We start from the raw sequence: 24,573 nt of genomic DNA on the forward strand, positions 1-24,573 counted from the left end.
AGTAAAAACTTGTAGGGGACATTATATGGTGTGGAGGTGGGCCGTGGGAGCATCATACTGTGTGGGAGTGGGCCGTGGGAGCATCATAATGTGTAGGGTTGTTTTTTTTCCATCTGTTTTGTGGGAGGCAATAGGAGGAACTCATGGGGCAACATTAGTATATGTAGACGAACTTAGGATTGCAACTGTCAAAGGGGCATGCAGGAGTCATTATTTCTTTCTAAGGGGGAGGAGGGGATGTGAACACTATTACTTTCTTGAGCACTCCCAGAAGGGATTAATATTTTTTTGAGGTGCAATTTTAATATGTGAAGGGCACAGTAATGGACATTATTATTCTGTGGAGAACTAAGTATTAGTGATGAGCGAATATAGTCGTTACTCGAGATTTCTTGAGCACGCTCGGGTGTCCTCCGAGTGTTTTTTAGTGCTCGGAGATTTAGTTTTCCTCACCGCAGCTGAATGATTTACATCTGTTAGCCAGCATAAGTACATGTGGGGATACCCTAGCAACCAGGCAACACCCACATGTACTTATGCTGGCTAACAGATGTAAATCATTCAGCTGCGGCAAGAAAAACTAAATCTCCGAGCACTAAAAAATACTCGGAGGACACCTGAGCATGCTTGGGAAATCTCGAGTAACGAGTATATTCGCTCATCACTACTAAGTATATATTACTGTAGAGTAATTTAACCCTCCGTCACATACAATATTCGGACTAACGAGTTCACATACAATGTGCCTGTCAGGCGCCTGCTGGAAAAATACCTATAATATCTAATGTTTGCAATTTCAGTGCTCTAAAAGTGATCAGTGACCTTCATAGGGATGTAATAAAAGAGACTACACATAATCAGTTGCAAAAAAAAACATTTACTTAACATAAAACTAATAACTATGAAATACAAACTTTTCAAAACTCCCGCCAAATAGTCCCCAGTTCGACTCTCTCAAAAAAATGTACAAAGAAAATTTTTGAACACAAACTTAATTTTAAGGTACCTTAACTACTATTAAAAACATATTCAGAAGTAGATGCTGAGGTTTCCCCAGAAAAGCCACACTTGCAGAGCAAATAGCAAGAATTACACACCATTTTTGCATGTGTCAGGCAAATTGCTTTATGACATTTGAGACATTCATAATTTGAAAGCCTTCTGGTTCCGCTTTCCGTTTGGCAGGTGGTGCATCTCCTTCTTTTGTGAGGTGGTGCAGATGGTGACTTTTCACCATCATCTTCTGGGCGGAACCTTTTGAGCTGAACTTGAAGGCGAGAGGGGATACCGATTGTTTTCACGCTTCTCCTGCGTAGCTCTCCAAGTACTAGTTCATGGGCCAATTTTTTTCAGATACAATCGTCTACGGAGTGGTTCAAGCTTGTTTTCAAGATAAATTACTTGTGAATTTATACCACCCAAATTCAACATAGCAAAAAATATGACCATTGGCCAGCGTTTGATGTTTCTGCTGACGTTGAAAGTGGAGCACATCTGATCTGCTGTATCCACACCCCATTTGGTGGCATTGTAAAATGTAATTATTTCCGTTTTTTTTTCTGCCCCAGTCCCAGGATCGATGGCAGCATCATCATGAAGTGTTGATAGAAGAAGTACGATTTTTTTGGCATGTGGTACATAGGAAACTAAAGCCTTTCCATTATGGAATGCAAACATACTGCTGTACTGTTGTCTCTCTTTCACACTTACAAACTGTGGCGGCAATTCCCTTTTGTTTTTTCTTACAGTTCCCACATATGACAGCTTCTGAATTTTCAGATAATCAATCAGATCACAACTTGTAAACCAATTGTCAGCTGTAATATTGCGACCCGATCCAAATAAGGGTTCAGCCAGTCTTTTTACAACATCAATGGGTTTGTTGCTCACACAGTAAGGACCTTCTGGTTGTTTTCCTGCATAAACTTCCAGGTTGTAAGTGTAGGTCTTACTGGCATCAACAAGGGCATAAATTTTTATTCCATATTTGTTTGGCTTTGATGGAATATATTGACGAAAGGCACATCTACCACGAAAACCAGGGAGCATTTCGTCAATAGTGAGATTCTCTCCAGGGTAATAACTTTGTTTACAGTTTACAACAAATCTTTGAAATATATCACGAATTGGAGCAAGTCGGTCATGTGTTTTGCGTTCGGTTCGGGTAGTTCTGTCGTCAAACCGAAGGCAACGAATTAGAATCTTGAATCTGTTTATGGACATAACAAGGCTAAATTTTTCAACTCCATCCCCATCTTTACCCCAAAGTTCCTCCAAACTTTGTCTATTTGCCCTATAAGCTCCTGCAAGGTACAGTAATCCAAAAAAAGCACGCAGTTCTATTTCATCTGTGGGCTTGATGGTTCTGTTGCAGATGTACTTGTCCTTTATAATGTCTATATATTGGTTGGTATATGTGACAATAGAGTCCAGAATGTCATCTGTAAATATACTGTTCCAGCATTCAACTGCAGTTTTTGCATTACGTGCAGTTCCTATTACTGCAGGAAGGTGAGTAATAATGTTTAAAGGTTCCCTACGTTTTTTCTGGAATGGCTTCTTGTTCCATTTAGTATTTTTATATTTCCCAATATAATATGATCCAACTTCTTCATCCTCACCACTGTCACCATCTTGCTCTGTTTCAGAATCCAGGACACATTCTTCCACCTCATCATGAGAATCAATCTCACTTTCCTCTCCTAAATCCTCATTCAGTGTGAGGTCTCTATCATCTAACAGCATGTTTGTTACTTCCTCAACATCAAGTTGTTTGGATAAATTGTACATTTTCCTCTCCATTTCAGCAGATAATCTGAAGCAAGAGAAGGAATATGTTAGGGAACTACTGTATATGCCTGAGCAGCACACTTTCTTTTATAAAATCTCCCTTATTTCTATGAAATATCCTCACATTTTGTGCTATACATTCATAAAACAAGCTAAATAAACTATTGTGATGAATAAAAACATAAAATACCAACCTTACTGAATGTGACGTATTCATGAGCCTGAGAGATCTGTGCAGCTATATCCTCTCCCCTGAAGCTCTGAAATCCAACTGTGATATCAGGTTTCACAGACCTTCAAGAGACAGGAGACTACCTGGAGGGAGGGGGTTTCCTCACAATCTGGTGAGGAAGGAGAAATGAAAGTAAAAGAGAAGCGCCTGTCAGATCAGTTGTATGTGACGGAGGGTTAAAGTCAGTATCCGCACGGTCCTCTGCTGAGATCCTCTTTTACCCACTATGATTAGGGAGCAATTCTGTAGTGGTAGTCATGGTTACCTAAGCAGGAAGCCCACGCAGATGGGTTATGCCGCTACCATCAAGGCTGTGGACTTGGAGTCTGAGTCCATTTTGGTGAAGTTGGTTTAAAATGAACCGACTCAGACAATCTAATATATAATTGCCTAGAATACTACTTCCTGCAATTTGTGCCAACTTCCGTGGCTTTGTCCGGAGCTAATGTCCGGAGCTAATGTCCGGAGCTAATGTCCGGAGATAAGTGACGTCAACAGTGTCCAGTGTCTGATTGGTTGCCGCCTGCTGCGAGCGACCAATCAGAAACGTGCCGTACTGTGACACACTCCGCCCGCCATTTTGGTGTGATTTTTGAATTTTTACCTCACAGCAAGTTTCTACTGCGTGGAGGCGGGCCCAGTGACGTTGCTCTTCAAGCTCCTGCCGAATTTCGTCAAAAAAATGATACCATTTACCAAAACTATATATATTTAGTTGTGAAGTGGTTCAGTAACATTTTCACACCAATTTTGAACTTTTGTTTGGTGTTTTCTCCATATACTGCCTATTATTTTTGTTCTTTCTTACTATTATTTATTAATTGTATTATTCTTACATTTGAATAAATAAAGTATATATGGATTCTAGACTCCCGATTCTTTAGAATCGGGCTGCCATCTAGTATATAATAAATTGGGTTCAGTACTTCAGTGCTGTAAATGTTTTCATAATTTAGGAAAGTTATAAAATGCCTGTTCTGTTCCTCATCTAAGGATCTGGGCTTTTAACTGAGATGAATCTGTGCTGCACTTTATGCACATGCTCAGTAGTGAGGCAGGGTTCAAAAATGCATTGGACTGCCTACTTGTCTGATCAGGGGATGGTCGCTCCTTTTCTTTTCCGGGCTAGTTACGCCTGCACATACAGAGACTAGAACTCTAAAGCTATAGCTTTTTGTTATTCCAAAGTGTCAGAATAGTTTATTCTATCTTGCCCCATCTGCTCCCGCAAAGAATATTAATTATAAAAAAATGAAAAGATGTTATGAACAAAAATGTGCTCTACTTTTTCTTTGCTTTCCCTTCCACCAAACCAGCATCCATTTTCTTCATAGGTTCATCTAGCAAGACAAGTTGTATGAATTTGCCTTATACACCTATTTGTGCCTCTAGGCTCACCGGATTAGCTCTTGTAATATATCGGTGTGGCCCAGACGTGCAGCATGGTAGACAGGTGAGCTCCGATTGTGTGCACTTCCGTTGGGGTCGGCGCCAGCCTTTAGAAGAACTTCCACACAGTCCAAGTGTTCATTTTCTGTGGCTACAAACAGGGGTGTTTGACCCTTAACATCCACCAGTTCCAGCTGTGCCCCAAAGTCAATAAGGACGGCGACACAATCTGCATGTCCAGCAGTGGCAGCAATACGAAGTGGAGAGCAGGGAAGCCAACCACTGCACCACACGGACTTCTCATTTATACGTCTGGGGATCAGAACAGATAAGAGACTTATTGAGCTTAAAAAAATAATCAGCTGTCATTGTAGGTTTATTGGAAAACAAAATCTAAAAAGGGAAATAATTGCCAGGAGCCCATCACACAACCCTCCTTACAGTCCCGCTGCTCAGTTGGATGAATGTGGTGGCAGATTTTTCTTTACATGCATTTATTCCCCTTTGCTATTATTGCAGTGTCCAAAGACTAAATCTGTTTCCTACAGTCCTTAAATGTCACATAAACCTGCTCGGACTACAGTCATGGCCAAAAGTATTGACACCCCTGCAATTCTGTCAGATAATACTCAGTTTCTTCCTGAAAATGATTGCAAACACAAATTCTTTGGTATTATTATCTTCATTTAATTTGTCTTAAATGAAAAAACACAAAAGAGAATGAAGCAAAAAGCAAAACATTGATCATTTCACACAAAACTCCAAAAATGGGCCAGACAAAAGTATTGGCACCCTCAGCCTAATACTTGGTTGCACAACCTTTAGCCAAAATAACTGCGACCAACCTCTTCCGGTAACCATCAATGAGTTTCTTACAATGCTCTGTTGGAATTTTAGACCATTCTTCTCTGGCAAACTGCTCCAGGTCCCTGATATTTGAAGGGTGCCTTCTCCAAACTGCCATTTTTAGATCTCTCCACAGGTGTTTTATGGGATTTAGGTCTGAACTCATTGCTGGCCACCTTAGAAGTCTCCAGTGCTTTCTCTCAAACCATTTTCTAGTGCTTTTTGAAGTGTGTTTTGGGTCATTGTCCTGCTGGAAGACCCATGACCTCTGAGGGAGACCCAGCTTTCTCACACTGGGCCCTATATTATGCTGCAAAATTTGTTGGTAGTCTTTAGACTTCATAATGCCATGCACACGGTCAAGCAGTCCAGTGCCAGAGGCAGCAAAGCAACCCCAAAACATCAGGGAACCTCCGCCATGTTTGACTGTAGGGACCGTGTTCTTTTCTTTGAATGCCTCTTTGCCCAAAAAGCTCTACTTTTGTCTCATCTGACCAGAGAACATTCTTCCAAAACTTTTTAGGCTTTCTCAGGTAAGTTTTGGCAAACTCCAGCCTGGCTTTTTTATGTCTCGGGGTAAGACGTGAGGTCTTCCTGGGTCTCCTACCATACAGTCCCTTTTCATTCAGATGCCGACGGATAGTACGGGTTGACACTGTTGTACCCTCGGACTGCAGGGCAGCTTGAACTTGTTCGGATGTTAGTCGAGGTTCTTTATCCAACATCCACCCAATCTTGTGTTGAAATCTCTTGTCAATTTTTCTTTTCCGTCCACATCTAGGGAGGTTAGCCATAGTGCCATGGGCTTTAAACTTCTTGATGACACTGCGCACGGTAGACACAGGAACATTCAGGTCTTTGGAGATGGACTTGTAGCCTTGAGATTGCTCATGCTTCCTCACAATTTGGCTTCCCAAGTCCTCAGACAGTTCTTTGGTCTTCTTTCTTTTCTCCATGCACAATGTGGTACACACAAGACACAGGACAGAGGTTGAGTCAACTTTAATCCATGTCAACTGACTGCAAGTGTGATTTAGTTATTGACAACACCTGTTAGGTGCCACAGGTAAGTTACAGGTGCTGTTAATTACACAAATTAGAGAAGCATCACATGATTTTTCGAATGGTGCCAATACTTTTGTCCACCCCCTTTTTTATGTATGGTGTGGAATTATATCCAATTTGGCTTTAGGACAATTCTTTTTGTGTTTTTTCATTTAAGACAAATTAAATGAAGATAATAATACCAAAGAATTTGTGATTGCAATCATTTTCAGGAAGAAACCGAGTATTATCTGACAGAATTGCAGGGGTGTCAATACTTTTGGCCATGACTGTATAAGGTTCATTCACACATCAGTCTGTCATGGTCCGAACAGCCTGTGACACATGGATTGGTCGCGGGTCTCCAGCCTCTGTAGCCTTATATATGACTGAGGCTGATGCGCTTGTGGCAAGAGACATGCAGTCAGTCTGAGTGGTGGTCCGTGGTCTGACCATGACACATGTGAACTAAGCCTAAGTGCAAGTGTGGTATTCTTACGAGATCAGGATTAACCCCTAGACGGCTACAGTACTAACTTACGTGTCATCAGCACATACCCCTAGCAGCTGTCATATAAATGTAAAGTCCTGCTTCTACGCAGCATAGTGTTCCCGCTCACTGATTTATCGCTGTGGCAGTCTTCTCCAGCATGTGCCCAGTGATGACAGACGCAATAAGGTCCATTTCTGGGCACTTGACTACTATTATAGTTAGTCACAAGGACCCATAAAATAACAACTTGTATTGCTTCCCAGTGTCCTGCCCGCTGAAAGAGGTGATTGATTGATCCAGGCAACTAGATTAAAGAATTGTAAAGAAAAAAAAAAAAAAGTTGAAATGAAAATAATAAACCCCTTTCTGGCGTGATAGACTGCCAGCTAAAGGAACAGAAAAATCCTCAAACAGTAAAAATTAATAAGTCTTCTGCAATGTAATAACAAAATGTGTGTTTGGTCATTAGGAAGAAATTTACTTTATTCCTACCAGTAGCCACTGGCTTTCAGTCCTAGATGAGTGCACGGCCCAGAACTTTGACAGATCTCACTGCAGCACATCTGTGCAGAGCAAGCTGTCAGTCAAACTGCTGGGCTTACTGCCACCGCTCACAATGCTCAAGGCAATGACTGTAGCAATGACTGTAGCTGCTCCGTGCATGCCTATGGCTGGATGCCGGTGACTCTTGGGAGAAAACCACTTCATTTTCTCCTGGTATGGGGACATGAAGGGTTCCTTTAGGCTATGTGCACACGTTGCGGATTTTGCAGCGGGTCCGCAGCAGCTTTCAATGCGTTTACAGTACCATGTTACCTATGGAAAACGCAATCCACAGTGCCCATGCTGCGGAAAAAAAAGCGCAGAAACGCTGCGGTTTACATTCCGCAGCATGTCAATTCTTTGTGTGGATTCCGCAGCGGTTTACACCTGCTCCATAATATAAAACCGCAGGTGGAATCCGCATTAAATCTGCGGCAAATCCGCAGGTAAAACGCAGTGCCTTTTACCTGCGGATTTCTCAAATCCGCTGCAGACAAATAGGCAGAGCTCAGAACAACGTGTGCACATACCCTTAAGGCCCAAAAAGGCTGGTCCTGAAGGAACAAATAGTTGTGGTGCTTTAGAAAATTGTAGGACAAAACTCATCTCAGAAAAGTCGCTACATGCATGTCGCCACATGCAACTCAACACACACAACTTGACACATGAAACTCGCCCTAAAACACACACAAGTCTGGTATTATTCTTCAAAAATAAAAATCTGATTAATAAGCAGACAAACTACAAGAGCAACAACTGTACCATATAGGAAATACGGCAGCTGTCAGTCACATGACCTGTCTATTATGTGTATGTGTGAGCTAATATATACTGCCAGGGGGGAGGGCTTCCTGTTGGCTGGGGATTTATCAGGCTGCCAATTTAGCTTACAAATACTGAGGTAAAAATACTGACCAAATAATGTGTGAATGCGGTCTAATACAGGAGGAGATGACACACAGATATATACTATATACAGGAGGAGATGACACACAGATATATACTATATACAGGAGGAGATGACACACAGGTATATACTATATACAGGAGGAGATGACACACAGGTATATACTATATACAGGAGGAGATGACACACAGGTATATACTATATACAGGAGAAGATGACACACAGGTATATTCTATATACAGGAGGAGATGACACACAGGTATATACTATATACAGGAGGAGATGACACACAGGTATATACTATATACAGGAGGAGATGACACACAGGTATATACTATATACAGGAGCAGATGACACACGTATATACTATATACAGGAGATGACACACGTATATACTACAGGTCCTTCTCAAAAAATTAGCATATAGTGTTAAATTTCATTATTTACCATAATGTAATGATTACAATTAAACTTTCATATATTATAGATTCATTATCCACCAACTGAAATTTGTCAGGTCTTTTATTGTTTTAATACTGATGATTTTGGCATACAACTCCTGATAACCCAAAAAACCTGTCTCAATAAATTAGCATATTTCACCCATCCAATCAAATAAAAGTGTTTTTTAATAACAAACAAAAAAACCAACAAATAATAATGTTCAGTTATGCACTCAATACTTGGTCGGGAATCCTTTGGCAGAAATGACTGCTTCAATGCGGCGTGGCATGGAGGCAATCAGCCTGTGACACTGCTGAGATGTTATGGAGGCCCAGGATGCTTCAATAGCGGCCTTAAGCTCATCCAGAGTGTTGGGTCTTGCGTCTCTCAACTTTCTCTTCACAATATCCCACAGATTCTCTATGGGGTTCAGGTCAGGAGAGTTGGCAGGCCAATTGAGCACAGTAATACCTTGGTCAGTAAACCATTTACCAGTGGTTTTGGCACTGTGAGCAGGTGCCAGGTCGTGCTGAAAAATGAAATCTTCATCTCCATAAAGCATTTCAGCCGATGGAAGCATGAAGTGCTCCAAAATCTCCTGATAGCTAGCTGCATTGACCCTGCCCTTGATGAAACACAGTGGACCAACACCAGCAGCTGACATGGCACCCCACACCATCACTGACTGTCGGTACTTGACACTGGACTTCAGGCATTTTGGCATTTCCTTCTCCCCAGTCTTCCTCCAGACTCTGGCACCTTGATTTCCGAATGACATGCAAAATTTGCTTTCATCAGAAAAAAGTACTTGGGACCACTTAGCAACAGTCCAGTGCTGCTTCTCTGTAGCTCAAAAGTGGCTTTACCTGGGGAATGCGGCACCTGTAGCCCATTTCCTGCACACGCCTGTGCACGGTGGCTCTGGATGTTTCCACACCAGACTCAGTCCACTGCTTCCTCAGGTTCCCCAAGGTCTGGAATCGGTCCTTCTCCACAATCTTCCTCAGGGTCCGGTCTCCTCTTCTCGTTGTACAGCGTTTTCTGCCACATTGTTTCCTTCCAACAGACTTACCATTGAGGTGCCTTGATACAGCACTCTGGGAACAGCCTATTTGTTGAGAAATTTCTTTCTGGGTCTTACCCTCTTCCTTGAGGGTGTCAATGATGGCCTTCTTGACATCTGTCAGGTCGCTAGTCTTACCCATGATGGGGGTTTTGAGTAATGAACCAGGCAGGGAGTTTATAAAAGCCTCAGGTATCTTTTGCATGTGTTTAGAGTTAATTAGTTGATTCAGAAGATTAGGGTAATAGGTCGTTTAGAGAACCTTTTCTTGATATGCTAATTTATTGAGACAGGTTTTTTGGGTTATCAGGAGTTGTATGCCAAAATCATCAGTATTAAAACAATAAAAGACCTGACAAATTTCAGTTGGTGGATAATGAATCTATAATATATGAAAGTTTAATTGTAATCATTACATTATGGTAAATAATGAAATTTAACACTATATGCTAATTTTTTGAGAAGGACCTGTATATACAGGAGATGACACACGTATATACTATATACAGGAGGCGATGACACAGGTATATACTATATACAGGAGGAGATGACATACAGATATATACAGGAGGCGATGACACAGGTATCTATATATATAATTGTCTAAGGGTTTTTCCGTCTGGCTGTCTGTCTGTCTGTCCTGGAAATCCCGCGTCTCTGATTGGTCGAGGCCGGCAGGCCTCGACCAATCAGCGACGGGCACAGCGACGATGATGTCATAAAGGACGTAGACATCCCACGTTTCTGATTCAGCGACGGGCACAGTATCGACGTAGATGTCATAATGGTTGCCATGGCGACAATGATGTCATAAAGGTTGCCTCGACCAATCAGTGACGGGCAGAGTCTGCCGCAAATTCTGGAATCATCATCGTCCATATACTACGGGGACATGCATATTCTAGAATACCCGATGCGTTAGAATCGGGCCACAATCTAGTCTATATATATAATTGTCTAAGGGTTTTTCCGTCTGTCTGTCCTGGAAATCCCGCATCTCTGATTGGTCGATACCGCCAGGCCTCGACCAATCAGTGACGGGCACAGCGACGATGATGTCATAAAGGACGTAGACATCCCACGTTTCTGATTCAGCGACGGGCACAGTATCGACATAGATGTCATAATGGTTGCCATGGCGACGATGATGTCATAAAGGTTGCCTCGACCAATCAGCGACGGGCACAGTCTGCCGCGAATTCTGGAATCATCATTGTCCATATACTACGGGGACATGCATATCTATATATATAATTGTCTAAGGGTTTTTCCGTCTGTCTGTCTGTCATTGTCCATATACTACGAGGACATGCATATTCTAGAATACACAATGCGTTAGAATCGGGCCACAATCTAGTATACTATATACAGGAGGAGATGACACACATATATACTATATACAGGGGAGATGACACACGTATATACTATATACAGGAGGAGATGACACACACACAGGTATATACTATATACAGGAGGAGATGACACACACAGGTATATACTATATACAGGAGGAGATGACATACAGGTATATACTATATACAGGAGGAGATGACAACCTGGTATATACTATATACAGGGGAGATGACATACAGGTACATACAATATACAGGGGCGATGACACAGGTATATACTATATACAGTGGAGATGACACAGGTATATAATATATACAGGAGGAGATGACACACAGGTATATACTATATACAGGAGGAGATGATACACAGGTATATACTATATACAGGAGATGACTTACAGGTACATACTATATACAGGAGGAGATGACATACAGCAGGTATATACTATTTACAGGGGAGATGACATACAGGTATATACAAGAGAAGACATACAGGTGTATACTATATATAAGGGAGATGACAAACATGTATATACTGAGGTGAAAATGAGGGGTGTGAGGTGAAAATGAAAAGGTGTGAGTGCAAAAATGAGAGGAGTGAGGGAAAATAGTGGAGTGATCGAAAAATGACAGATGTGAGGTCGAAATGACAAGTTTTAGGGGGGAATGAGAGGAGTGAGGGAGAAAATGAGAGGTGTGAGGGAGAAAATGAGAGGTATAAGGGAGAAAATGAGAGGCATGATGGGAAAATAAGAGACGTGAGGTGCCATAACTAACCACAGATATTTACTATGCCCAGGCAACGCCGGGCTCTTCAGCTAGTAAAAAAATAAGTAAACAATGATGATCCGTAAGAAGTGCTGAAACTTGTGAGGACCCACCTAAAGCTAAGGTCACACAATAGTTTTTCTCTTATCTGAGAATATCGGTCCGATTATGCTAATCAAACCATGATCCAATTTTCTAGGATGAGGGGGGGGGAAAATGTCTTTTCCATTCAGTCAGTCCAGGAAAATCTGTCTTAACTGCGGTCCAGCGTTGTTCAATGGCCGAGTGCGATCCGATAATTGTATGTATCTTACTTTCCCTTGGACTGACTCGGGCAGAGGAAAAAGTCATAACATGGGGATGCGTGCTGTCTGTCAAAACAAGGGATAGCACTTATATGATTTTTACGGTCGTGTGCACGACCCCTAAAAAAGGCTCCTTTGCTTTCCATACAGCCTTACCTCAGGAAACTTTCCTCCTGTAAGAGGGTCCTCAGGGTGTCGACGTCGCCCACACAGGCAGCGTTATGTAACAGTGTGTCCTGGCATTGCTCCAAATCATGGTCGCAGAACTGATCTTGCAGCCATGCCTTCAGGTTACGTCCTGCAATGAGAGGAGAAAGCCGCTATCTCACCGGATTTCAAGTCTTGATACCAGACCTAGTAGCAACACAAATAAGATAAATGACTTCTTAAGCCGTCTCCTGGATCTGCCAGGTTCCCATTGTACAGTGCTGTGCCCCATCTGTGTATTCTGTTGGGTCTGTACCGTACATTAGCCTGACTTACATAAATCATCTGTGCTACTGGCCATATGATATTTTAGTAATTAACACATTGGCTGCTCTGGTTTAATGCCGTGCGGTGCAATTCTGACATTCTGCATTTGTCATTGTACATATGCCATAGTCTAATTTCCTAAGGAAACTTTCCACACTCTTAGGCTGCGGTCACACTAGCAGTATTTGGTCGGTATTTTACGTCAGTATTTGTAAGCCAAAACCAGGAGTGGAACAATTAGAGGAAAAGTATAATAGAAACATATGCACCACTTCTGTATTTATCACCCACTCCTGGTTTTGGCTACAAATACTGATGTAAAATACTGACCAAATACTGCTAGTGTGACGGCAGCCTTAAGTTTACAATTCTACAAGCAATCATTGTATGCAGCGGTCTTGTTGTCACTTTCTTAAGGTGCAGTTGCAGTGTGTAATGATATGATAACCTAGCATTCCTCTACGTACGCTGCCAATCACCATGAGTTTGCACGGCACAACGTCACTGATCATATATTTACATTTCCAGAGATCATTTTGTCCAGTGTCACCTACTGGAGGGAGAGGACAAAAGTATAAAATATTTCATTTGCCTGGGGAATATCTACAATAAAAATCTGCAGGGGCATGGGGGTCTTAAGTGCTCCCCACTCACACTAAAACAGGATTTTTGGTTGCTTACCGTAAAATCTGTTTCTTGAAGCCTCCATTGGGGGATACAGGAACCATGGGTGTATGCTGCTGCCACTAGGAGGCTGACACTATGCAAATAACAAAGTTAGCTCCTCCTCTGCAGTGTACACCCCACCGACTGGCATTAAACTCTTCAGTTAGTGAGAAAGCAGTAGGAGAAAGAACAAGGTTGAAAAACCATAACCACAAACTTGAGAACTGTAAACGTGAGAACAGTCAGAGAACATATAACAAAAACATTGGGAGGGTGCTGTGTCCCCCAATGGAGGCTTCAAGAAACAGATTTTACGGTAAGCAACCAAAAATCCTGTTTTCTTTATCGCATCTCATTGGGGGACACAGGAACCATGGGACGTCCCAAAGCAGTCCCAAGGGCGGGAAAAACAGACTTCCATCAGGTCAGAGGACTCACCACTGCCGCCTGCAGGATCCTTCTGCCTAGGCTGGCGTCCGCCGATGCGTAGGTATGGACCTTGTAAAATTTGGCGAACGTGTGGATGGAAGACCAAGTTGCCGCTTTGCACAGCTGTAGGGCGGAAGCCCTGTGGTGCGCCGCCCAGGAGGTGGCGACTGCCCGGGTAGAGTGAGCCTTAATCCCAGGAGGGGGCACTCTGTTCTTGACCTGGTAAGCCTCCAAGATTGCCATTCTGATCCATCGAGCAATAGTCGCTTTAGAAGCTGGCTGGCCTCTGCGCGTGCCATCAGGAATGACGAAAAAGGAATCCGTCTTCCGGAAAGTGGACGTTCTGTCCAGATAGATCCTCACAGCCCTGACAAGATCCAGCTTGTTCAATGATCGCTCCAGAGGATGAGTCGGAGCAGGACAAAAGGAAGGTAGAACGATGTCCTCGTTGAGGTGGAAGATGGAAACCACCTTAGGAAGAAAAGAAGGTGGGGGCCGGAAGACCACCTTGTCCTGGTGAATGACCAAAAACGGAGGACGGCAAGACAGGGCCGCCAGCTCGGAAACGCGGCGAATGGACGTGATGGCCACAAGAAAGGCTACCTTCCATGATAAAACTGATAGAGGAATCTCCCTAAGAGGTTCAAAGGGAGAAACCTTCAGAACGTCCAGTACCAGGTTTAGGTCCCATGCCTCCACAGGGGCCCTGTACGGCGGGACGGCGTGGGCTACCCCCTGAAAGAAGGTCTTAACCTGTGGCCGAGAGGCCAAGGTCTTCTGAAAGAGGATGGAAAGCGCAGAGACCTGACCCTTCAGAGAACTAAGAGCCAGGCCCGAATCCAGTCCTGCCTGAAGGAAGGCCAAAAGAGAAGGCAGGGAAAAAACCATAGGCGGAAGGCGGTTGGACTCGCACCACCGGAAGTAGGCCTTCCAGGTGCGGTAGTAGGCCTTCCAGGTGCGGTAGTAGATCCTGGAAGACGAAGGCTTCCGAGCCTGAATCATGGTGTGAATCACCCGGTCCGAAAGGCCAGACGCTCTCAGAACCGCGGTCTCAACAGCCACGCCGTTAAACTGAGCGACCGAGAATTCGGGTGGCAGATCGGACCCTGGGACAGCAGATCGGGCCTGTCTGGAAGGCGCCAGGGAGCGTCCGCGAGAAGGTTGACGAGCTCCGCGAACCAAGCTCTCCTGGGCCAATCCGGGGCGATCAGGATGACCGGCACCCCTTCCGCTTTGATCTTCTTCAACAGTTTGGGAAGTAATGGAAGGGGTGGGAACAGGTAGGGCAGCTCGAACTGTGACCAAGGAATGGCCAGAGCATCGACGCCCACTGCGAGAGGATCGCGGGACCTGGAGACGAACTGCGGAACCTTCCTGTTGACTCGGGACGCCGTGAGATCCACATCCGGAGTTCCCCATCGAAGACAAATCTGATGGAAGACCTCCGGATGTAAGGACCATTCCCCTGCCGTGAGGCCCTCGCGGCTGAGGAAGTCGGCGGCCCAGTTTTCCACGCCGGGGATATGCACTGCGGATATCACCGGAACCGTTGCCTCTGCCCAAAGGAGGATCTTGGATACCTCGGCAAGGGCCAAGGAGCTCCGAGTCCCCCCCCTGATGGTTGACATATGCCACAGCCGTGGCGTTGTCCGTCTGGATCCGGACTGGAAGGCCCCTGAGAATCCTTTCCCAGTGGCGGAGGGACAGGAAGATGGCCCGAATTTCGAGGACGTTGATCGGCAGAGATGACTCCTGCAGCGACCAGCGGCCCTGGACCGTCAGGTGGCGAAAAACCGCACCCCAGCCGAGCAGGCTGGCGTCCGTTGTCACCACCTGCCAGTGAACTGGAAGGAAGGACCTGCCCTGGGAGATGAGAGGTGACGTCAGCCACCAGTTGAGAGACCGCCTGACCCGAAAGGAGAGTTTGATCGGTCGATCCAGGGAGAAGACCGACCTGTCCCACTGAGACAGAATGGCTTGCTGAAGGGGTCGCGAATGGAATTGGGCGAAGGGAATCGCTTCCAATGTAGCTACCATCCTCCCCAGAACCTTCATGGCCGAACGGAGGGAGGGAGGTCGAGGACCCTGGAGCAAGCGTATGTCCCGACAGAGAGTGGATCTCTTGTCTGTGGGAAGGAAGACTCTGCTCTGACGAGTATCGAAAAGCATGCCCAGAAAGATGATGCGCTGAGAAGGAATAAGGCAGGACTTCTTCCGGTTTACCAGCCACCCGAAACGGGCTAAGGTTTCGAGAACAATGGACAGGCTTTCGTGGGCCTGAGCGAAGGACGGAGCCTTGATGAGGATGTCGTCGAGATATGGAAATAGGACCAGGCCTCTGACTCTCAAGATGGCCATCAGCGCCGCCATGATTTTCGTGAACACTCTTGGCGCGGTTGCGAGACCGAACGGCAGGGCGACGAACTGAAAATGATCTCGTTGCACTGCAAAGCGCAGGAAACGGTGATGTCCGGGAAATATCGGGACATGGAGGTAGGCGTCCTGGATATCTATTGAGCATAGAAACTCCTGAGCCTCCATGGAAGCAATTACTGAACGAAGGGATTCCATCCTGAAGTGTCTCAAGCGAACTCTCCTGTTCAGCAATTTGAGGTCCAGAATGGGGCGAACTTTGCCGTCTTTTTTCGGTACCACAAAAAGATTCGAGTAGAAACCCGTGAAGCGTTCCTTTTCTGGGACAGGAACGATTACCCCGGATTTGAGCAGAGAAGCGATGGCTGAGAAGAAGCCCGGAACTAGAGCGGGGTCTCTTGGAGGACGGGATTGGAAGAAACGATCCCGAGGTCGGTAAGCGAACTCTATTTTGTATCCCGAGGATACAACTTCCCTGACCCATGCGTCCTCTACTGCGGAAATCCAGACGTCCCTGAAAAGGAGAAGACGGCCGCCCAATCTGGGAGTTGGGCTGGAGTCATGCCGAGGTGGATCTTCCAGTCCTGGGCCTGGAGGATCTACCCTGGGAGAAACGAGGACGCCAGGACGGAGTGGGCCTAAAGGACACCGCCTTCTTCTCTTGACGTGCCTGTGGCCTCTGTTGCTGCTGGGAAAAGGAGTTTGACGCAGCGAAGCGACGAAAAGGCCGAAAAGAACGAAACTGTCGTCTAGGAGAAGGGCGACGAGGCTTAGCCTGGGGAAGAAGGGAACTTGTGCCCCCAGTGGCGTCCTTAATGATCTGGTCTAGCTGGGAACCAAAGAGACGAGAGCCCTGGAAGGGCAGACTAGTGAGGGACTTTTTGGAGGACAAGTCCGCCTGCCAGGCCTTGAGCCAAACGGTCTGGCGGATGGCAACGGCATTGCTGGAAGCTTGAGCCGCACAAGACGCGGCATCCAGGGAGGCGGAAACCAGGTATTCACCAGCATGGGAAATCTGGTTGGCAAGTTCCGCTAATTGCGCGGGAGGCGCCCCATCCAGGATACCCCGCCGAAGATCCTTGGCCCATTTTGAGATGGATTTTGAAGCCCAAGTGGACGCAAAAGCTGGACATAGAGCCGCTGAAGCCGCTTCAAAAGCAGATTTCGCGAAGGATTCTATAACTATCGTTAGAATCCTTCAGAGATGCTCCGCCGGACAGAGGAAGCACCGTGTTGGTGGACAGCCTGGAAACAGGGGGGTCCACCGAGGGAGATGCCGTCCAATTGGCGGTAAGTTCTGGAGAAAAAGGATATAACACACCCAGGCGTTTTCCCCTCTGAAAACGCCTAGTGGGGTTCTCTCTCTCTCTCTCTCTCTGGACACGATTTCCTCGAATTCAGGATGAGGAGCAAAAAATTTTGAAGGTGGTTTGGCCCGTCTGAACGAAACCGCCTGATCTGCGGGTTCCGTAGAGGGATCCTTGATGCCACATGTTTGGTTAATGGCCCCAATGAGGTTCTGGACTGTCTCACTCATGGTGGCGATTTGGTTAGGATCCAGCTCCGAAGTATCCTCCGAAGGCGCATCAGATAATGCCTCGCCTGACTCAGGGGAGGAGGATCGGTGGGACACCAACCGCGGGGGAGGGCCGAGCGGCGAGATGGAGCGCGAAGAGGACTCAGACCGACGTTCCTGTCTGGACCTTTTGTGGCTAATCAAGGAGGGCTCGGGCGGCGGTTCCTGCGACCCGTTGGCCACTGCAGGGGTCTGCAGGGGTAACCGATCCAGCGCGGACACTAGGGTTTGAGATACCCGTGTTAAATCGGCCACCGATTGTGACAGAGAGGCGGCCCAGCCTGGGATGGGGGGATCACTCTCGGGCGGAACAGCCGGGGGATCCTGGGCGGTGGGAACAATCGGGTTGCTGCAGGACTGACACAGCGGGGAGGACTGACCTGAGGGAAGTTTGCTGTTACAGGACGAACATGCAAAGTACGTGACTAAGGCAGAAGATGAAGAGGTAGGGGGACGAGAGCGGCCCCCTTTAGAGGTAGACATTTTTAGGGACCCTGAAGATGCCAGTGGGTTAGGGGACAGTGGGCAGAGGGGGGTGTCAGTCTGCAGTGCAGCTACTCACGGACCCGGTCCTGGAAGATGTCCCACTTGTCCTCGATGGAGAACTTCCCTGAGGTGCTGATTCTGCGATGCTGAGCCACAGAAGATGCGAGTGAAGGAGCGTGGCGCGCTGCGTGAGGCACTGCGAGGGCGGCTGCTGCTGTGGGAAGCGGTGCACACCGGCCGAGGGACCCACGAGGAAGGGGGTGGAGCCAGACGCAGAGGCGCCGGTGGGCAGGGCGCAGTATGTCGGGCGGGAAAAAAAAAAAAGCCCGCCCGCAGAACCGGAAGTGAGGAGCCGAGAAACCGGAAGTAGGAAGACGGCCTAAGCCGGGACCTAAATTAGAGACCGGCGCCGCCGGAGAAGGGAACCGCGGCGCCGGAGCAGTGCGCCGCAGGGACTGAGAAGAGCGGCAGCCTGCCAAGGCTGTCCGGGAAAACGGAACTGGCGGGGTCGCGGCGCCAGAAGTAGGCCCCGACCTAAATTAGAGGCCGGCGCCGCCGGAAATTCGCGGAGAATCGCGGCGCTGGAGCGCCGCCGGAAAATCGCGGCGCCGGAGAATCGCCGGAGAATCGCGGAGCCGGAGCGCCGCCGGAGAATCGCTGCGTCGGAGCGCCGCAGAAAGTAAGTGGCACGGCATCCTGCCAAGGACGCCGTGCAGACACAGGACGCATTGGGGCCCCCGAGCAGAGAGACCGCAGGGGGAAGCGGCGCGGCAGCCTGCTAGGCTGTGACTCTGTAAGGGGCTGTGCGGCTGCAGGGAGAGAACTGCGGCCGCTAAGGAAGAAGAGCTTATGGCTGTCCCTGGGATCCCTCTAAAATAAACGCCATGAGGGAGGACAGGGGGACATCTGGAGAAAAGATCCCGGGGGAATGGAGGGGAAATACTCACCTAAACATCCCACGCCGTTACTAACCTGAGGGGAATGAGACGTCCACGGAGCTGTGATGGACGTCCTCGTCTCCTCCAACCGACAGGCTCTGGTAGGCGAGTGGGTGGGGGACGGAGCCAGGACCGGACTTCTGAGCACGCTTCTGTGCTAGGATCTTGGTCCTGGAGAGGGATCTATGAGGATACGGGGTGGCAGTACACGCCGTACTCATAGTCCGCATTGTGGGAATACAGGTGTGACTGCTCACCCTGTATCCCTCCGGAAAAAACCTGAAAAGAAACGACGCACATTGAGGTAGATAAGGGTCTAATGAAAGACCCGTGTCCACCTCCTACTGACACTAAGCTAAACTGAAGAGTTTAATGCCAGTCGGTGGGGTGTACACTGCAGAGGAGGAGCTAATTTTGTTATTTGCATAGTGTCAGCCTCCTAGTGGCAGCAGCATACACCCATGGTTCCTGTGTCCCCCAATGAGAGGCGATAAAGAAATATAAACACACTCCTCATGTTGCCATTGAACAAGTTACATCTCCTGCCCCAAATTCTACACCCCTGTTAAAATGCAATTTTTTTTTGTCATGTAAAAAAAAAATTCCAAGAATCATTTCAGAACATTTTCTTCCTTCAATGTTGCCCATTATATGTACAATTCAATTGAAAGAAACTGAAATCTGAGTGTAAAAAAATGGATGCATAAATATGCACTAGCACTTTGTTGATTTTCCCTTTGAATTTAAGGCAGACTCCGACCCAAAAAGACTAAATGCTATCGGCATGGCACTTTTAGGCTTTGTGCACACGGTGCGGATTTTGCTGCGGATCTGCAGCAGCTTTCCATACGTTTACAGTACAATGTAAACCTATGGAAAACGCAATCCGCAGTGCACATGCTGCAGAAAAACACGCGGAAATGCTGTGGGTTACATTCCGCAGCATGTCAATTCTTTGTGCGGATTCCGCTGCGGTTTACACCTGCTCCATAATAAGAATCCGCAGGTGTAAAACCGCAGGTGGAATCCGCACAAAATCCGTGATAAATCCGCAGGTAAAATCCGCAGAGCTCCAAACTACTTGTGCACATACCCTTAAGGTACCTTCACCCATAACGATATTGTTAACGATATCGTTGCTTTTTGTGACGTAGCAACGATATCGTTAATGAAATTGTTATGTGTGACAGCGACCAACGATCAGGCCCCTGCTGGGAGATCGTTGGTCGCTGAATAAAGTCCAGAACTTTATTTCGTCGCTGGACTCCTGCTGACATCGCTGGATCGGCGTGTGTGACACCGATCCAGCGATGTCTTCACTGGTAACCAGGGTAAACATCGGGTAACTAAGCGCAGGGCCGCGCTTAGTAACCCGATGTTTACCCTGGTTACCATCCTAAAAGTAAAAATAAAACAAACACTACATACTTACCTACAGCCGTCTGTCCTCCAGCGCTGTGCTCTGCTCTCCTCCTGTACTGGCTGTGAGCGTCGGTCAGCCGGAAAGCAGAGCGGTGACGTCACCGCTCTGCTTTCCGGCCGCTGTGCTCACACAGACAGTACAGGAGGAGAGCAGAGCACAGCGCCGGGGACAGACGGCTGTAGGTAAGTATGTAGTGTTTGGTTTTTTTTACTTTTAGGATGGTAACCAGGGTAAACATCGGGTTACTAAGCGCGGCCCTGCGCTTAGTTACCCGATGTTTACCCTGGTTACCGACATCGTTGGTCGCTGGAGAGCGGTCTGTGTGACAGCTCTCCAGCGACCAAACAGCGACGCTGCAGCGATCCGGATCGTTGTCGGTATCGCTGCAGCGTCGCTTAATGTGAAGGGGCCTTTAGAATTGGCAATCTTTACCCACTCTTCCTTGCAATAGCTCCAAATCAGTCATATTGTGAGGCCATCTCCTGTGTGCAGCGCCCTCTTCGGGTCAATCAGATTTTCAATTAGATTCAGGTCTGGGTCATTCCAAAACTTTGATCTTCTGGTGAAGCCATTATTTTGTTGATGTGGTGGTATGCATGGAGTCGTTTTTGTATTGAATTTTATTAACAATCAATAAAAACAATTGAAATATAGCAAGAATACCTTAACAGGAGACGCCAAATGACATATTAACCCCTTCACGACCTCCGCCGTACTATTACGGCGGAGGTCAGAACCACCACTTAGATGCGGGCTCCGGCGGTGAGCCCGCATCGGAGCCGGGACATGTCAGCTGTGTTGAACAGCTGACATGTGCCCGCAATAGAGGCGGGTAAAATCGCGATTCACCCACTGCTATTAAGTAGTTAAATGCCGCTGTCAAATGCTGACAGCGGCATTTAACCGCCGCTTCCGGCCATCGAGCGCAACGTCGACCCCCGTCACATGATCGGGGGTCAGCGATGCGTCGGCATAGCAACCTGAGGTCTCCTTGAGACCTCTATGGTTGCTGATGCCGGCTTGCTGTGAGCGCCACCCTGTGGTCGGCTCTCACAGCAAGCCTGTAATTCAGTTACATAGGAGCTCCTATGACGATCGCTCCTATGTAGCAGAGCCGATCGAGTTGTGCCAGCTTCTAGCTTCCCATGGAAGCTATTGAAGCACGGCAAAAGTAAAAAAAAATTTTGTGTGTATATATATATATATATATATTTAAATCACCCCCCTTTAGCCCCATTCAAAATAAAACAATAAAAAAAAAATCAAACCTACACATAGTTGGTATCGCCGCTTTCAGAATCGCCCGAACTATCAATAAAAAAAAGGATTAACCTGATCGCTAAACGGCGCAGCGAGAAAAAAAATTTGAAATGCCAGAATTACGTTTTTTTTGGTCGCCGTGACATTGCATTAAAATGCAATAACGGGCGATCAAAAGAATGTATCAGCACCAGCATGGTATCACTAAAAACGTCAGCTCGGCACGCAAAAAATAAGCCCTCACCCAACCCCAGATCACGAAAAAAGGAGACGCTACGGGTATTGGAAAATTGCACAATTTTTTTAAATCAAAGTTTTGGAATTTTTTTCACCACTTAGATAAAACGTAACCTAGACATGTTTAGTGTATGAACTCGTAATAACCTGGAGAATCATAATGGCAGGTCAGTTTTAGCATTTAGTGAACCTAGCAAAAAAAGCCAAACAAGTCAGTTTCTGGCTTCAGAAGAGGACACAGCACAGTGAGGGAACGGAGGGAATGGGAGTATAACTAAAGAACACCAGAATGAGGGACATGGGGGGGGGGGGTCCAAATTTTGCACTGTGAGCCCTTGGACTACTTATGCCATTAGTACGGCGTGGCATGAGTGTAAAAGTGATTGGGGACGTAGTTGTGATCAGAAGTAGCCAGTTATAAGAGGGTGTTCACACTTATGCAGCCACTTTCATTTAGTTTATTGGTGTTTTTCACTTATCTCCTCACAATGATTTGAGTTAGTATCTTGATGGATCTGTACACATTTTGGGAGACATTCTGAAATATTTCTACCAGATTAGTCACTGACCTCCAGCAGGAAAGCATCAATGATAGTCTGCAGATCCGTGTGGGTGATGCTCCTGGGACCCCTCAGAAGTCCCCTAAGGAGCACAGTATGGCACAGGCGCGGTAAGGCTACGTTCACATTTGCGTTGTGCGGGGCTGCGTCGGCGACGCACTGCACAACGCAAACAAAAACGCAACAAAACGCACGCTAAAACGCTGCGTTTTGCGACGCATGCGTCCTTTTTTGCCGAAATTGGGACGCAAAAAAAATGCAACCTGCTGCGTTTTCTGCGCACCACGCGGCCAAAAAAAACGCATGCGTCGCAAACACGCATGTCCATGCGCCCCCCATGTTAAATATAGGGGCGCATGATGCATGCGTCGCTGCAGCGTTTCCCGACACTGCGTCGGGAAACGCTAATGTGAACGTAGCCTTAGGGACATTGGCATCAACTGTTTTAGTCAGATGAACAACGTCATCTAGATACAGTGTATATCTTGGCACCGTGTTAGCCAGGAGATAGAAGAATATTTAGAATTGAGTCCTCAGTGGCTGAGTAGTCTCGGTAGCTTGCAATTTGTTGCCATCTTCTCAGTTCGCCATTAGAAGGTATCAGCCACTGAGGACTCTCAATTCTCAATATATTTCAGCGTCATCTAGTAACTAACACCAGGCTCATAGTCACATGACCTCAGCTGCAGCAGTGATTGGCTGTTCTGGTCACATGTCCATACCACATCATCGCCAGACCTGTAACCATACCTGCCGCAGACTGCAGGACGCCACAGCAGAGACTTCTCTCCCAGCTGTGTCACTATCCCAATACATTCCTATGGGTGCACGAGTCCTGCAGCTCCACAGTCCGCGGCTATCCTCCCCCTCTACCAGTGCGCCATATCAGTACCCGGCCCTCGCAGCAGCGCTGCCCTTACCCACTCTGGGGGCGCCCCCGACTCCCCGCTCTGCCCCCTGCTCAGGCTCACTCTCTTCCATCAGGACCCTACCCCGCGCCTGCGCACTATCCGGCAATAGATAAAGGAGACCCGCCTCCGGCTACCGCTGATTGGATGAGCAATCTGTCATTCAAATATCCGTCAGACGCGAAGAGTGGGATGGGCAGTCACGTGTCTGTTCCGTGCCAATCGTTCTCTTTGCTGACGCTGCACCGTGATCCACTGAATAATTACATTGGATGTGTATAAACCGCGCTGCCTGGTAGAGCCGAGTACAGACAGAAGGGATTGTGTGTGATAAAACATGTATATTAATATATGCACATAAGATGGGCCAATCAGGACCCCGATCCAGCAGCCACATCGGTGGTCTGTGGCCCCCAGACTGGAGCTCTGCTAATTGGCGGCATAAAAGACATAAAATCATAGCCATGTAACACTCACGACATGGATATTTTTATCAACAAAATTTAAAGTTAGCGAACAAGAAATGTAAATCACATCAGCATCTGGAGATCGCGCTTTTCCTTCAAAGCAGCATCAGTTCTTCACTTGTTCAGTGTCAGGGATTTATAGTCAGGTGTATGAGTAACTAATTATACTAAACAGGCGATAATCGTCAGCATTTCATATGTAGGGTGAAACCCAGTCCTTAAAGGGGTAGTCTAATACTTGTAATGCCCGCCTCAAATGAATCGCCATCAGGGGGCGATGATAGAAAGAGGTAGTCACTGCTGTCACTCACCCTGCTTCTATCACCGCACCCTGATGACGCCTCCTTTCAGGGAAAGAGAAGACTGTGATAGAAGCAGGGTCTGTGGCAGACACTGAAGATGCAGAGGCCACAGCAGATGTGGGCACAGGTGAAGTGTGGCGGAAGCCACTGAAGACATGGATGGTGGGGACAGAAGTGTGGCGGAGGCCACTGAAGCTACAGTAACTTCTCTATCACCACCCTGAACCAGGACATCATCAGGGAATAGCAGGGTCAGAAGCTGTGGTAAGTGACCGCGGTGCCACCCTGTGATGATGTG

At 46.9% G+C, this 24,573-nt stretch overlaps 1 protein-coding gene across 4 annotated transcripts in view; it reads right to left on the bottom strand.

Moving 5' to 3' along the window:
- The window catches only part of ASB1 (ankyrin repeat and SOCS box containing 1), a 31,359-nt gene extending 7,767 nt beyond the window's left edge, over window positions 1–23,592 (bottom strand). For 2 of the 4 annotated variants that reach the window (XM_069733297.1, XM_069733295.1), the window contains exons 1-3: window positions 23,519–23,592; window positions 12,333–12,474; window positions 4,421–4,723 (exon numbers count right to left, since the gene is read on the bottom strand). In XM_069733297.1, coding sequence (XP_069589398.1) covers window positions 4,421–4,723; window positions 12,333–12,474; window positions 23,519–23,579 — 506 coding nt within the window. In that variant the 5' untranslated portion in view covers window positions 23,580–23,592. Of the gene's footprint in view, window positions 1–857; window positions 2,816–2,984; window positions 3,132–4,420; window positions 4,724–12,332; window positions 12,475–23,518 lie in introns of those variants that run through there. The other 2 variants (XM_069733294.1, XM_069733296.1) reach the window with 2 other exon arrangements.
- Between the last annotated feature and the right edge of the window lie 981 nt (window positions 23,593–24,573).

Source organism: Ranitomeya imitator, chromosome 7 (genome assembly GCF_032444005.1).
Source record: "Ranitomeya imitator isolate aRanImi1 chromosome 7, aRanImi1.pri, whole genome shotgun sequence".
Classification (NCBI taxonomy): Eukaryota; Metazoa; Chordata; class Amphibia; order Anura; family Dendrobatidae; genus Ranitomeya; species Ranitomeya imitator.